The sequence below is a fragment of the Doryrhamphus excisus genome, chromosome 4 (assembly GCF_030265055.1).
Source record: "Doryrhamphus excisus isolate RoL2022-K1 chromosome 4, RoL_Dexc_1.0, whole genome shotgun sequence".
Taxonomy (NCBI): Eukaryota; Metazoa; Chordata; class Actinopteri; order Syngnathiformes; family Syngnathidae; genus Doryrhamphus; species Doryrhamphus excisus.
In genome coordinates, this window is record NC_080469.1 from 6,948,614 (window position 1) to 6,965,790 (window position 17,177).

General features: G+C 38.5%; 1 protein-coding gene across 5 annotated transcripts in view; it reads right to left on the reverse strand.

The window, feature by feature from the left end:
- mvb12bb (multivesicular body subunit 12Bb) overlaps positions 1–17,177 on the reverse strand; it is a 60,308-nt gene that overhangs the window by 17,730 nt on the left and 25,401 nt on the right. For all 5 annotated transcript variants that reach the window (XM_058071787.1, XM_058071785.1, XM_058071784.1 and 2 more), the window contains 4 exons: positions 15,644–15,734; positions 14,581–14,710; positions 11,716–11,826; positions 2,515–2,573 (listed from right to left, as the gene is read on the reverse strand). In XM_058071787.1, the coding sequence (XP_057927770.1) occupies positions 2,515–2,573; positions 11,716–11,826; positions 14,581–14,710; positions 15,644–15,734 (391 nt within the window). The remainder of the gene's footprint in view (positions 1–2,514; positions 2,574–11,715; positions 11,827–14,580; positions 14,711–15,643; positions 15,735–17,177) is intronic.

Sequence of the window (17,177 nt, forward strand, 5' to 3'; positions counted from 1 at the left end):
AGTAATAAATCCTTGGAAAAACGAAGCGTACCCCTGCCTGTCATGACTATTTTAACTTCAAATACAGTAGAATACTTGATAAGGCTGAAAAGAGATTAATATATGCAAATTATATAGAGCATTTAAAAGCCCCCCCCAACAACTGTCTCACTTTTTTCCTCCTCTCTTATTACAGGCTTTATGTTTTATTCATACACAACTTACCTGTCATTTTATAAGCTGTAATATTATGAGGGTATTATTAAACAGAATAAAGTGGGGCTTTAATTAGAAAGCTCCTTTGCAGTTTCCAATTATTTGCACGCAATTAAATGAAGATGCACATAGTTTAATACGAATTGCAATCTTGTTTCCTGACTCTCACAAATCACTGTTATTTTGTCAAGATATTTTGGAAACCCAAGTTAATTTTGAGCTTTCTATTTTTTCCCTAATCCTCGTCATCTTCCTCTGAAGGATGAATTGTCTCATGTCTGTTAATTGAACTTCCTCTAATGGATCGGGAAATAATTGCACTCCATATTACGCTAGATGAGGGCCAGTGTCAGGCTTTATTTTTGATTAATGAGGCAGATATGCAAATGGATGACTTTTTATTGGTTTTACTTTTTTATCAGGTGGATGCCTGGTGAATACTGTATGTGTGGCAGACTGATTGGCTCGTTTTAGCTTTGTTCTTCATTTCAATTTTATCAACTATATGAGTGTTTGACACATGTCAAGAATGCAAGTTTGATTATCTCATAATATACCTTTTTTTCATCATTGCATTGATGCTGGAGTAGAGACGCATGCAGTTGGTATGAAAACATCTCAAATGAACTTGCTCTGTCAAGTGAAATAGGGATTAAAAAAAACTGAACGTGAATAGGTTTTAATATTCTAGTAATAAATGTCAAAGCACCTGCACATCACAACTGTACATGATGTGACTGCAGATGACAGATTTCCCAGACATGTTACTTCTCCTCCCCTCAACTCGCTCTTCTCTTGTGTGTTGGGCTTTTTGTTAAGTTGAGAAGTGACGGAGGGTTTAATCAAGAAAGCAGGCAATTCATCAATCCTAAAGAAGGCGCCTGCATGCGCCTGACAGAGCGCACATGGTTTTAGAGCAACCCAAACCTGGCCAGCTGTCAGCCCGCACACACACGCAGCATCCCCCGCCCCCCAACACCACCACCACTCACACCCCCCCCCACAGCAGAGCAATCATCAGGCTAACAATTAACACAAATGGGTTGTTTTCTAGAAGCTTACACAGGCAGCGGGCAATCACAATGTTAATGAAGGTAAGTTTATTTTTTTTAATCTCAGTCACATTCAGATGCCACGAAGCAGACAATAAATGTGGCGCTAGTTTTCTGGACATTTTGTCCATAGATATAAGTGAGGACTGGTGGAAGTATATGTGCAGTTTGTGCTATTTATTCACTGTCCCTCAAAAACCTTTGCAACCTGCACCTCACTCTGGATCCACACATTGTATTACAGTATAGATTTGCAATATAACTCTCAGTAATTTTATGATCAATTGAAGCATATATTTGTATTGTGTTTATCTATCTAGGGCTCACTGTAACCCCACACCAGCTGCTAAGATACCCCCCGTGACCCCCCAATATGATGAAGGGCATAAAATCTGACAATTGGTTGGCATATACGCTTATTCAATTAGAACTGTATTACATTACACATATTTGGATGAGGTCTGGTAAAATTACCCCCATTTGGGATATGGTTGTGCCGGAGCAGCAGAAGAAATCCTCACCACATGGTGTCTCTCTCCAGCTAGATAAAAACCTGCCATCCCCAGTCACCTCAAAGAGTCGCATATTTTTTCAGGCTGGAGCACTGCAGCTGGCTCAGACTGTACGGATCGGAGGGTGTGATGCACCTTCAACTCTTGTCTGTTTTTGAAGTCATAAATGTTTTACTGCAAACAGGGCACCAAGGTACATAATATGTATGTACGGCAGTGAATAACCGTTTACACTTGTTAACATTTCTCATGAAATGGAGAGCAGGTGTTAACTCGGCTGTAATGCAGTGATAAAGACTGCCTTAAAAATGCAGACAGTTGGGTTGGGTTAATCATGTATTTTTTTGCAAACAGAAAACAGAATGACTCCTTCATTAATGTAATTAGTTACCACCATGTAATTGTTAAGTTACTTTTTGGAAACATTTTCCAATAGAAAAATCATTCATTGATCAACCATTCATTGTAGTCGTGTGTGTGGTATTGAAATATGCTTTATGAAATTAAAGCTAAAGACTGAGCTTGTGACATGCAATTCTTTCACAAAACACGAGCGGTCAGTGTTTTCATGAATGTGCGCAACCAGAACTCTAGTTGACTCGCACCTGAAGCAACATCTAGATTTTTAATATAGATATCAGAGGATAATAACGCAAGAATGTTGTAACATTTCTAATAGTAATTAATTTGATTACCTGTTACTGAAAAACAACATTTTCCATTGTCTGTTAAGTCTAAAGTGTGAGAGAGGTTACCTGTCATTGTGTAGTTGCCACTGCTCTGGTGCTCATAGCTTGGCCTGCCAATGGTCGTCCTACAGACAGAGGCAAAAAAAAAAATGCTAGGTCACTCTATCAATAATGGTATTACTACGACAGGTACTTCATTAAGTGGCATTTTAAATGGGAGGCTATCATGTGTGTGATATTATACAAATATCACACAAAAGTCCAAATTATATACATATATATTATATTCCCACAGCCTTTATTGGTATGTGTTTAAGGCTCGTAAAAGATTAAATCTGATTAAAAGCAGTTTCTGTTTCCGACACGTCAATTTTCAGCATTTTTTCAGGTATAAGTTGTTGATACTACACTTTTCTGGTTTGTGATGCGGGGGAAATGTACTGCACATTTTCCAGAATTCCTGGGAGCACCTGAAAATGGCAAAAAACTGCACTTTTCCAACTGGTCAATGTTTGTCATTTTTTTCAGGTCTGCAGCTGTCGCAAAGTCACATTCTTTCAAGTTGCTTAAAGTACACTTTTCAGGTCCGGGAAGTAGGGTAAAACCTACCACGTATTCATCGGGGATCCCGACAGGACCCAAAGATGGCAAAAACGTCACTTTTGCAAAGAGTCAATTTTTTGCCTTTTTTCCAGTTCCACGGCAGTGGCAAAATGATATTTTTGAAGTTGCTTAAGCTATACGTTTCTGCCACGGGAGGTGGGGGAATCCTACCACATATGCATTAAGGGACCGGGAGGATCTGAAAATTGCAAGAAACGCTTTTTTGATGGGCCAGTTTTCGGCCTTTTTTTTCTGAAACCTACCACACATTCATCAGGGGTTCCAGCAGGACTCAAAGATAGCAGAAAATTACACTTTTGTGACGGGTCAATTTTTTTGCCTTTTTTTCCACATCAGTAGTAGGTGTCGTGAAATAGCACTTCTTCACCTACACTCACCTACCACACATTGATCAGGTACCCTGAGAAGACCTGAAATAAATGGGAAAAAAATGCCACTTTTCAGCCACATCAATTTTCTGCCTTTTTTTTGTTTGTTTTCGGTCCTCCGCTGTCGCAACATCACACTTTTTGAAGTTGCTGAAACGACACTTTACTGGTGAAACATAATAAAGATGTTGTTGTGATATTCGTAGTGTCCCTGAATGCAACTTGTGTGAGTGCAGTGAGAATGACAAAGTGTTTGCTGGATGCAGACATGTGTTTGCAAGTTGGAGATATATATGGTGTTGAAATTGCACAGGTGTTGAGATGTTCAGGTCAAACTAAAGTCATAAAAGAGTGTTAGCCTCAGTGAGGATGCTACTTCTGCGCCTCTGCAAAGAGGTGTGACTTGCCATCATGCACGTGCTAATAAATTAATGAAATGATTTAGTTATCACCATTAAGACGTTATTTTTGACAGCCCTTGTTTATATGTACCAGAATCACAGAGAGTCTTCAGTTATATTACTAAAATGTTTCCATATAACGGCAGACCACAGCTTCAAAATCAAAGTTTGAGTCTAAATGGAGAAAATGAGGAAAAAGTTAAAGCCGTGCATTAGTTGCCTGAGGGCTTGAACAGACCTTCAGCAGGGCTTTGGAGCAGGATCTTGTTAAGTCCAGAGGAGTCGCGGGATTCTATTATTCAAGGGAAGTCTGCTTTTACTCTTTCATGGCCTTGTATTACAGAAAACAGCCCTGAATGCACTTTGTGGGCAGTTGAAGTTAACAAACCATACAAGATTGAAATCCTCATCAATCAAGCTATCACAAATTACACCCCTGGCCTCACCCCTCTGGATCGATAAATCCTCAGCTAGTGAGGAGGGGGAAAAACAGCTTCTAGAGAGCTGCATAAAATGGCGTGCCTTGGAGGTAGCTAAAGAATACAACAGCTATAAAACAAACGATCTCATAATGATGATGCAAAGTAGTAATATCATTAAAATGGGAATTGCTATGATTAGCACAGACAGGCATTATGTAAGACCAGGTTAGGAACATTCTGCAGAAATCACTGTTATAAAATGAAGAAACAGACTTTAGAGGCCAGACGGTTCCCAATAATGTTTTTTTGTTGTTGTTTAATAACTCTATTTAGGTTCTCACGTGGATAGCGGTATTCATTGGTGATTTGGAGAAATATAAAGCACAGCCAAAAGGCTGCGACTGTACACAAATCGCAGCTGTGGAAATCTGTTCTTGACCTATGAGATAAATAAATATGCTAATTTCTATCAAGGTGAACAAAACAAGACTTCTGACTGTCTGTGGTACTTAAGAGCTGAAGCCTGCAACTCACATTTATTTGCAATGAAAGGGTTGACTTTCCTTCCCCTCATTTACATTAGCATTTGGCCATGTTGAATCCAGACCAATTGTGAATTTTTAAAAGGTTGGCATCAATCTTGTGGGGACGATTGCCATATTCAGTGCAGACTTTTTTACTTTGCAAAGGTTGATTCAGCAGCTGAAAAGGAAGCTGCACATCTGTCAAGCGCACAGACTTCTAGCACGCTAGTGACATGGTAGTGAAAGGTTTAAATGTATTTTTTAGGAGCTTGTGTTTGTTTTGTTTCAATGCCCGAAGGTGCGAAACATAGTTTTTACGTAGTAAGCATGTGGTTATCAATATGCACAGTTATTGTGTGATTCTGTTTTTGACAAAAATAATTATTACCATATGTCTCCATTTTTTGGAGAAATATCATGCATTTCATTCTGTGGAATCGATGGCCCAAACAAAGCATTCACACAATGACTGAGACTGTGGGAAGTGTGGATTAATTCTTCATAAATCATGGAACGATGAACAACTCCGTATTTGTCTCCTTCCTTCCTCTGGATAAGCACTGTGCACCTTGTGATGATGAAGCGTTCAAGCACACTGTGTATTTCTGTGAGTTCTGTGTTCTGCAATTGATGAAGAATGTGATAATCCCGATTGAATTTTAGAAAGAACTTGTAGCAAAATACAAAGATAGCGTCTAGTGTCTGTTCCAACTTGATTGTAATGTAAAGGTTCTTACAGATTCCAGAGAGAATGGTGCAAGGCAGACACATACTGTAAGTGGAACTGAGCAGTGTATGTAATCATGATTGTACCTGCTGCTGACGTTTACAATACAGTTCAAGTGAACAAGCATACAGTTCTAACTATCCACTCTTTTAAATTAAGTTTGTAATGGAATAAAATAGTGTCCAGGAAAGGAATCAATTAATATTTAGGGTTAATTTTACCTACATTGAAGGTATTCCTAAAGGGTAATTGGGTTATTACCTCAAACACTTTGTGGCAGCTAGAGCAAAGTTGCTTGAGTTTCTTGAATTCATTACTGTTTCTCACCTTTTTTATCAAAATGTTGGCACTCGCAACTTTTTTTGGCTCCATTTTGAGTTATTGAGGTGAGAAATATTACTGAAGAAATAAAATAGGGAGGCGAGGAAATCTCGCTGCGACATTGCGTCTTTGGGAACATCAAGAATCAAGTCTTCAATGAAGGTAAATGTAACCTTAATTCATTTCTCATGTTCATCATTTATACGTATATGATGTATTTTGAATTGTTGTCTGCAAGTAAAACTATAAATATAAAACTATAAAAATCTGTTTTGTGTGAACATTTTTGGCTTTCTGAAATTGATTAATTGGATTTACATTATTTCTTACACAAAAAATGCATCCAGTTAGCGGTTTGAGTTGGACCTTTTTGAACAAATTAATGACTCAATAAAATGTGATTGTCTTTATATTTTTTTGTGTCTTTATTGGATTAATTGGATTGATTTCTGATGTAAAAAATGATTCAATTTTCATACATTTCAGTTATTATCTTACTGAAACAAATCAATGATGAAAACCAAGGTTCCACTGTATTCATAAGTGATGGGAACTTACAGTCCCAAACCACATGAAACCACCCTGAATGTGTTCATTTTCTAAAGGAAACCTCAAGGGCTGCTTTTCCCATCTGGTCACAGTACAAAGCCTTTTCACCCAAATTGGTGATTTCTAAATACAATGTTAGGTGCATTAGAGGGGCTGACATATGGCAAATCAATTAGACAACTAATGCCTAAAACAAAAACATGGCAAGTGCATTTGCTAATCAAGTGTCGGGGCTCATATTATGGTGGCCACTGGAGTTTTGACAACAATTAATCCTCATTTCGGGCAAGGAGAGCCATATTGACACGTATTCCTAATTTGAATATGCAATTATAGTGTAGTTCCTCATCAAATTACAGTAAAACTGGGAACACAGCCTAGAAGATTTACACAATTACAACACTTACCAAGAGACTTATGTTCCCATAAAATCTGTCTGAGTTAAAATCATATTAGTGTCGCAAAGCAAACCACAGCAGTGAAGTTCACTTCATTGTGTTGTTGCAACTGCAGTTCAAATAATTTCAAAAGCATTCTTTATGTTCCTGATTTGTCAATGTAAAAAAGACAGATAAGGAGAAAAGAACTCCTGCCTATGAGAGACAGCAGGGACAAAAGTGGGAGTCAGTGGGACAGGTAAGATGATGAAAAAGTAATATCAGTGTAAAGCCAGAGTTGTGATACAGAAAGCAGGAAGCTCTTGTTTTGACACACATCCACCTTCTCCTACGACAACACCTCCACATGATCCTTTATGTGCTGACAGTGATGCTTTGTAGGTGCCACTATCTCAGCCATTTTATAGGTGCCACTATCTCAGCCATCATTATCCTCCTTTAAGCTCAGTGTCGGGGGCTCAAAAGGGATATGCTGTGAAATTTGTAGCAAATCACTGAAGAGTACGAGCCTGTGAAATCTCTGCTGATCATTCAATCATTCCCACCACTGTACTGAAACCATCCCCCGGATCTGAGCTACTTTTCGCAACTTTTTAGAATGCAAGTAATCAAATAGTAACAATAGTAATAGTAGAACAAGTAATGAGAAAGACTGAGGCTGTCATGCAACACTGACAGACACACAACCAGGATGCCTCGTTCTCTTTCTCATGTACACTAGAAAGTCATGGAGAGCAAGCAACACAAGCCCTTACTAGGGATGAGCCGGATACTCTTTGTAAACGAATATCCTTTACGGATCACGCATTTTTGCCGGATACAAGGATGAAACATTTCCAACTCCTCATTATGATGTAAAATCCTCATTATGTATTCACGCTTCCCGCTCTGTGATTGGCCAGCCACCCAAGGCAACTGCCCCCTAGACAGCCTTGCAGCCTTTTTTTCCAGACACCACAGATGCCGGAGCACTGCCAATACAAGAAATTGATCATATTGATCAATTGATCAGTGGCGATTTGGACTATCAACATTGTCCCCTCAAAGAACAAACAACAATATGAAGTAATTAGACGCTATTTAATAATAATAAACATTGCGGCTGTGCAGGTAGGTTATCAGATGGATATTGGAGCGTTACAGGAAAGTTGACTGCTCTGCTCTCTGATGTGTTAAATATACTTAAAATAAAAATTGTATGCATAACTCCACTCCGAATTCCTGCACGGCACACATTAAAAGAGAAAACGATGAAGTGTTTATTTCGTCTATGTAATCCTCATGAAAGGCTTGCCACCGGAGTTCACCTCCTCAAGCCGGTGTATCTGCACTGCTGTGGAAGCCTGTTACCATTCTTTACTTATACCATTCTGAGTATAGATACGAATTTTGATAATTTAGATGAGTGAACAGATGCGGATACAAATAGTGGTGTAGTCACTCATCCCTCCCCAATACAATCTCCTGCATAAATGCTTCAATGTGAGTGTCCCAGCCAGAATGCTGCCTGAGCCAGACGGTATTTATATGCCAATTCAGACATGGATGACTCTCTAGGTGTAAGGTGTAAGAAAGTCGACATTGCCATAAAAAAATAAAATAAAATCAGCTTTGACATTTTTATCGCTGTACTGTTTGATATAAAATGTGCATATGTGTACATTGGGCTAAGATTCTAATAGAAATGTCACTGAGATTTGAGTGAACTGGAGAGGAAAGAAGCCTAATTTCTGCTAGCAGTTACTAAAGAGGTCAGCCAAGCAATGACAGTTTTATCAGTAATGATGGATGAAGGGGGTCTTTGCTGGAAACATGTAAAGGCTGATTGGATAGTGTTTTTTCCACACTATCTGCAAAATTTGAGGTCACAATTCTGTTTTAAGTAGAAGATGAGCGAAACAATGCATGGACAGCAAAGGTCCTCTACCACAGGGACTTCTCCTCCCTCCACCCATTGAACTTCACATGTAAAGGCTGATTCGATCATGTATTTTTCATTCTAGCCGCAAACATTTGGGGGGCAGAATTCAAATTCAAGTGGAAGATCGTTCATTTTCTATGCCGCTTATCCTCATTAGGGTTGCGGGGGTATGCTAGAGCCTATCCCAGCTGACTTCGGGGAAGAGGCGAGGTACACTCTGGACTGCTCGCCAGCCAATTGTAGGATTAGTCTTCAACTATCAACTACTTCAACTATTGGTCTACAAACAACAAAAGTCCTCCACCAAGGGGGCCTCTCTCTTCTGTACACACACTGACCATGGCGATAAGGGAAATATAACCATCCATTTTCTATGCTGCTTATCCTCAGTAGGGTCATGGGTATGATGGAGCCTATCCCAGCTGTCTATGGGCGAGAGACAGAGAACCATTCAAACTCACTCAAGGCCCTTTTGGCCTTGTTAGGATGAGGAAATATTTAATTTCCAACAACCTTTACAGGGACTGTACTTTGTAGTAAGTAAATGTTGTTTTTCCTCATCCAATTTTCAATACTTGGATATAAATTATTAAAAAAATATATTATTAACTAAAACTGAACTTAAACTAGACTTTAACATTTTTTGTTTTCATCGACGAAAACGTTTTTAGTTGAATTAAAATAAAACTGGACGAAAACTATCCATCATATATAGAACTGACTGCAGCATTTCTTTTGTGATGTGGAAAACTCTACTTTCTGTGAGTGCACATCATTTTGCACTGTTCCATTTGTAGTCACAAAGGACTCTGAGTGTTGACTGTCGGAATAAAGGCTCTGTATCTCATGTGTAATTTTTTTTTCCAGATGGGAAAACTGGGTCGGTTGAATATGTTTGAGGTGGGAAAGTTATTTTTATTTATTTTGTTGCCAGCACTTCATAAAAAAAAATTAGCATTCAGAATATCCCCACATGTGTGTTGTGGCATTTTGCTTTGCTAACATCTTTTTTTCCTCTGAATGTCTACATTTCCTTGCATTGCTCCTCATGAGGCTACACTCTGCTGCTGTGTTTATGCTAGCAGCCCCGCCTCTCCCCATAGAGACAAAGCAACTGTGAAACAGCGTTGTTCTATGAAGCGTCCAGATCAGGTGTGTCAAACTCAATCACACAGAGGGCCTACTTTAGGTTGTGGGCCCCCCTCCCACATAGACAATTTTTTTTTACATTTAAGTTAGCTGGGATAAGCTCCAGCATACCTGCGAACCCAGTGAGGATAAGTGACCTAGAAAATGGATGGATAGATGTTCCTTTCAGGAAAGTGATTGTTACTCAACCACCTCTTCGTCATAAAAAAAACCCCATCACAATCTGTGAGATATATAACCTGGAACAGTTAGCAGATGCATTTACTGTAGTTAAAATGATCATTTTTTTCACATTTTCTTATGTCTTTTTAAGGTGTTATTTTGTACAAACAGGGTGGCATACGTAAAGTGTTACAGTTTTTAGTCATGTACGGTTAAATATTTAGACTTTTGCTTTAAATCTGGTACTCTTATTAAGAATGGTTGTGAATTTCATGCTATATACAATATTTATTTAAAATCAAAATGGCAGAGTAGTTTATACTGGAGGAATCGCTTACTCATTCAGATCGCTCTACGCACTTTGATAAAGTCTGTGAGGCGGGCCAAATCAATGCTATTTTCCAAACAGTTCCCTGGGCCTGAGTTTGACACATTTGGTGTAGATGCTGAACCAATACAGAGTGAACCCTCTTCAGACACGCATGTACATGGCAATAAATAGAGGCCAGCTAAATTATAAGTATATTTTAATTGATCGTAACATATTGAAAATATCTGGCTGATTGAGAGGTATCTCTTTTAGAATGTGAAAGTGCAGTATATGGGCCAAGCCTATAAAGACTACCTATATTGAACTTCAGCAGCTTGAGGAGCTGTACATAAATCATTATGTCAGTATATCTAATCTGTGACTTAAAATGACAACAGAAGTATTTGTAAGTGTATGTTTGGGTGCCTGCACTACATGCTACTGTACAGATGCCAGATAAACAGTCAAAGGGCCCGGCTGTATAATTTACCCACAGTCCCGTCCTCATGTGTCAGTGAATTATGGATGGAATTACTCTCGAAAGAAGACTCTGAGTGCAGAATGAATTTGAATGTTAATACAAAACCAGCAGCCTGTGATCTCAGCAGGCATCAGAGGGGGGTGTGAGTTGCTTCGAGGTGCAATTCATCCCAACCTCTCATCCTCACCAACTTCAAAAGAGCAGAGGATTACCAGTAAGAGCCGTAAAGGCAGACACAGGCCTAAACTCTTCGGTTCTGAATTTGGGGTTTGTTATTCAATTTATTTGTTTATTCTCATCTAAATGTATTACCAAGTGAACAGTTGCTGCCTTTCTGCAGATATTTTGCATGACTTTTACTCAGTTTAGTCAAGGATGGCAAAGCAAAAAGCTTCAAGCTGGCAAACCTGCCAGCAGCCTGTGCCAAGCACACTCTGACACCGTCTAAGCTGTTTGTTTACAATTTGCAGTGGAAATCCCCAGGTTTTCATCGCAGTAAATAATCAAGCTTTTCTGCTTTAGATTTTTTTCTGTGAGGCCTGAGGCGAAGGATGCTGCAACAGCCTGAGTAGAGAGCGGACACGTGCGTTCCAGCATGCCAAAGATCTTGGAGCTCTCCTTCCTTCCTCTGCAGCTGTTGCAGCTTCTCCGGGCTACATCCTCCCGTTTGTGTGCACAACATTACTGTTGCTCCAGTCAGAGCAACCTGACTCTCCACAAATAGCAGGAGTTTAGTCCTTAATTGAACTCAGGTGAGGTCTCTCACCACATTGAATTGCCCAGTTGAGTCACCTACTTTGCCATAAAACATATGATATGGTGACAAAACAAATCTAATAACAATTAACAGATAATTTATAACAAATAAAACAAAGTGACAAACATCTTGTGGAATTTTTCAAAACATTACCTGGTTATGTCAGAGGGAGCATCATTGTTAAGTTTGCTGGCTCTCTGCTGAGATAATTGCAGATGAGGCACCTCTCCCACTCGATACCAGATTCCCATGTTATTGATTTCTCTGTGCAACAAGAAGGAAATCACATGTTTATACAGTGTTAGCACCTCTTTACAACTTTAAACGCTCTGTTTCTCTTACAGGCAGTATTCTAAGCTCAAGAATTCCATAACATTGTACCTTCAAATGCTTCAAGAAAATGTATGCTGTTCAATTTGTAATGAGATTAATCAGATTACAGTAAAGTCTCGTTATATAGATATCGGTTATATCGAAGTACTGCTTATTACGATACTATTTTCATTTCCCGGCAAATTTCTAGTCTTTTATGATATAATTAGTTCCGGTTTACGATACCCGGTTATTATGATAATCCGGTTACTACGATGCCCTTTTCATCTCCCGCCAGCCAATTTGGTCTGCTTATATCGATACAAAAGCATCTTAAGGCTGAATCAATATTTGCTTAAGGATTTCAATACCACCATTAACTAAATCTGTAAACGGCGTATTGTTTGATTTTCGGCTAACACCGTTTCGGCTTTTCCACCGACGGACGGTAATTAATATGAGCTAAGTATTAAACAATCTTTTGAAGTAAAGGAGTAAATATTTGTATAATTTAGAGGGAAGATTCAGTGAATAGACTTAGTGTTTTCAGATGTGTTCAATATTCTTGGCACTAGCTTTACTGATAAATTATGAAAGTAAACTTAAGGTTGTTGCAGGCATGTGTTTGGCCAGCTATGTGGGGCGGGTTGAGCATGACCTGTGAACCAGGAAGTGGGGGAATCGGCGTGTGTGCTGTGTTCTAGTGGTGGAGGTGTGGAAAATAAAGTTGACTGGAAGCAGCCGTTTGCCGTGTTCTTTTCCTCTGCCTAAGTCAGGCCGCCCCTTACCACGGTTTGGGGCTGAACACACTGACAGGTAACAAATGTTTATGGTTTTGTCTGCTGAAGTGTGAGGATTTTGCATTGGTTGAATTTTAGAAAAGAAATAGTCATTAAAAAGTGTAAAGACGTTTTTATTTAATGCATAAGTTTATTTTTCACTTCACTACAGTACAAAAGCATGCTAGATACGCAATCCATGAACTCAAGGAGAAAATTACATGCCATATCAAAGATCCGCCCACTTTTAATGCAGTTCGGCGCAGGATCGGATATATTGATAGTCCGGTTATATGGATATTTTTTCCGACTCCCGAGAATATCGATATAACGAGACTTTACTGTAATTAATTTTGACTGCGTTTTTTTAAACAGAAAGATAAATGACAGGAAACAATTACAGTCATCCCTGGCCACTGAGAATTTTGCGGCTTCATTCTACCACGCTGTTTTGCAGTTGAATGTGACTTATTAATAAAATAAATGCATATTCAAGCAAAGTTTGTTTTTTGTGCCTTAATTGAGCACTTCTAAGCAGCAAAATACAATTATCAGGCATTAAAAAGACGCATTGACATTTTGGTGTAGTATTCTACACTGGTCAGTGAATGTACTTGGTGAAACACAGAAGTGTCAGACTGATTGCTGAAATTTGCAGTTTGAATTATTAACAGGGAGAATAATAATGAAATAATAATAATTATTATACCCATAATTATTATACCCATAATAGTCTAAAATGCTCTAATAATGTTAAAACTTGCATTTAGAAGGTCGTAAACATGCTTTCTATGCTATGCCATTTATCTTATATTTATATATTGGGCTAATATATATTATATTTTATATTATATAAAATATTCAATTTATAAAGAAGGAAGGAAGGAATTAATAAATAGAAGAGATATATATTTGTCTGTATTGTCAGTTGCAAAACGTGTAGTTCAGTGGTCACCCAACATTTCTGGGCTGTGAACCTAAAAAAGAGCTACATTTGACACTCCACAGGTTGTGAGGACCAGGGGAATGCAAGCACGGAAAAGAGTTTGCATATGCTCCATTGCTGAAGGAGTAACCCTGGGAATGGTTTGGTTATGGATAAGCACAGCTCCCTGTGGGTCAAACACTACTGACAACTCTTCCTTTCAACTTTCAGCACTCTTTACTACCCAAAAGTAAAGCGAACAGGTGCGACTTAGGCAAGGTCTGCACTCAAAAGTTGGGGGTTCAGGTGTAGTTCTATTAATGCTTGCCATTTGCTTGATTTCCGATGGTGCAAAAGCCTTATTGCACAATATATACACAAACCTTATACAGCCATCCCTCTCTACATCGGGATTTGAATTTTGCGAATTAAGTTGCTTGAATATGCCCAATTATTTATGTATACATATGTATTATGCATATGTTCATTGAGACACAGAAACACCAGACTAGGTTGTTGCAATAATGTGCGTTTATTGCAGGTTTGAATTATCTAACAACAGGCACAATAATCCTTAATAAAACCACAGGCTACTGTTGCAGCCGTATCACATACCAAGATAAAACTCAACTCTGAACCCCCGAGATCACTTCCTGCCGGTCCTGCCACTCATTTCCACAGGGGGACACATTTGCCGCAGCACACAAGAACACAAGTGTTTATTGACTTATTTTCTGTTATTATGTCTTCTATATTAGGTAATTATGTCAAAGGTGACTATCGGGTTGTTAATTTGTGTCTAGAGCACTCTAATAATGTTTAAAAAACGTGTGTTGTAAAGAGGTTTTCAGTGCTGTAACTATGCAAACATTGCATTTAAAAATAAGGAATCCTACTTCGCTGAAATTAACTTATTCCGGTTGTGTCTGGAACCAATTAATCGTGATAAACAAGGGATCACTGTCTTTTTATTTATATTATGTGCACAGCCCAATAACTTACCCAATGCAGGTGTAGTGAACAAGATGGTATTTGGATTTGGCACTGATCTGGATGTCATACAAAGCTGTGTCCGCTGTTGCACGTGGGCTGAGTTTCACACAAAGCCTTCTCTTCCTCATTGCCTGATCTTCTATGGAGTCAGACAAACACAAAAAACAATAAATCACTGCACATTTTGGTTTTTCAAGCTGAAAAAAACTCATGAAAGCGGAGCCTCTCATGTGCTACTTGTAATGTTTCAATTTCTTTTGACCAATGATGGCTTACTGAGCCAAATCAAGACGTCCATTTGGACTCCTACAACTACAGTATAAGTGAGTATTTTACAGCCACAAAATCAACTGAGTTGTAATCATTTATATTTGTTTTAGTGGCTGCATGGGAAAAAAAATAAAGCAAATCTTTAGTGCACAACAGGAATTTAAACCGTATTGTCTGAATGGAAACTCATACATTATGTCACATGTACATTAAACATGGACCCATATAAGGTAATAAAATATTAAATTACACTATAGCTATACAGAACATAATCTCTTCTCTTCATTCTCACAAGAAAAGCATTGCTACGGTTTTCTATATTGCCTCTGTGCCTTGCTCATTTATTTCCCCAGCAACACTTGAAAGTGCAGGGTAAATGGAACGATAATAAAAATAATAAACAAGCTGTCCTCCACACACCAAAATATTATTACATTTCCAAGGCATGGAAAGTGAAGGGGAAATACATAGCACTCAAAAAGCACTAAAGCATTGGGGAATGCAGTTCATTAATATTAGATAACCCCATCCACTCGTCCTCTCCCCAAATAAATACATAAATAAATAAGCCCCTCATAAAGAAAAGCCCAGCTCCAGCTGAGATAAACAATGACTCATGATTCTCTTCCTTTGTACCTCTGGGGCAAAATGTTTATTTTATTCTCACAGTCTACTATAAATTAAGCTAACCTGCACCCATAAAACATTCACAATCTCAAGCCAAGCTGCCCCTTCCGTATGAGCTGGTCAGGGAGCAAGAAGCAATGAGCCAGGCTGTGGTCTACATTGTCTGTTTTCTTACTTGTGTCCAATGTCTCTTGAATATGTGTGAAACCCTCTGGCAATGCATCCTTCATGTCAGTCAACTTCATGTCCACAACAACATCAGGCCCCTAGTAGACAGGATATGACCAGCATATTAGAGTCATCCATTTAAGAATGTTTAGCAAAGGAATGGCATGGTTCAAATGTTTTGAAGAGAGAATAAAAACACTTACAGAATATATGAGTTGGCAAAATATCTAAAGTAAACACATGAAAACATCTTTAAATGTGAACTTGATATTGTCTGTGTTCTGGCGAGCAGCTGTGTGATGAGGATGAAAAGTGTGCTCTCCCAAATGATGCCGGTTACAAACAATCAGGGACTGCAAAACACATTTTCAAGCATGACTCTTCTTTTGCTCCAATTACATTTTTCTTTTGGGGCATAATAAATTGCAATAATACACACCGGCAGTAAAAAGTGGACTGAACCAGGCATGACTCAATGGCTGCTCAACAGTCATTGCCATTAGAGAAAATTTTTATTCATAGTTTTTACACTGACTTATGGCGGAATATGAATGAATGTTATTACTATGCATGGGAGATGTTTTTGTATTTGCCTTTTTTGCTGGGACACCCCCCCCCAACAACATGACAAAAGGGGTCTATCTAGTTTCAACTTAGAGTGTGATAAATCACAAACTATTTACTTCCCACTATATAATTCTGGGGCTAATTTTACAGAATCTGTTTTTGTCATAGACAATTACAGTGGGAGCTCCTTTGACTGACACATAAAATAGCCTCTATTGATGGCACTGTCATGTTTTATTTCTGTCACATTCTTTAAAACAATGCAGACACACATTTTAAGATAATATGCAGGAACAAGGACAAAGCTATTTGTATTCTATACACTAGCCAGTGGGCCAGATTGAACTTGGGCATGAGGATGCTGCTGCCAAGTTGTCTGGATGTTAGAGGACATTCTGTAAAGAAAATAATTGGCACATATGCATATTCTGTTTAGGTGTTGTAAAGTATTACATGCTCTACACACTCAGCCGACACATTAATAGCACTAACTATAATAATAATATTGTACTCTATATCTCCTATAGTTCCAGTCAAACAGCACTAACTACATATGTGTTTACGTGAATACACAAGTTACCACGTCTGCCTTTATGAAATGATAATGTTCACATTTGCTCCAGATTGCCAGGGGGAGAAAAACAAAAACAAAATTGGCAAAGCAATGACAGGTTGGTACTATAATACATAAAGAAATATTATAATGTTCATGGACCAGCAACAGCACATCAACCATGAGATGCAGATACAGTGGAACCTTAGTTTGTTGGCCCTGGTTAGCATGTTTATCAGTTTACGTAAAATATTTACACCAAAATGTTGCCTCAGTTTGCATACATTTTTCGGTTAGTGCACAATATGTCAAGCGTCTTGTGTCTTTATGGAACCGTGACCAATTAAATTGATGGGATATATATATAATCATACATATAACTATACTTGCAAGAAACGATCCATTCATCCATGCCCTATGC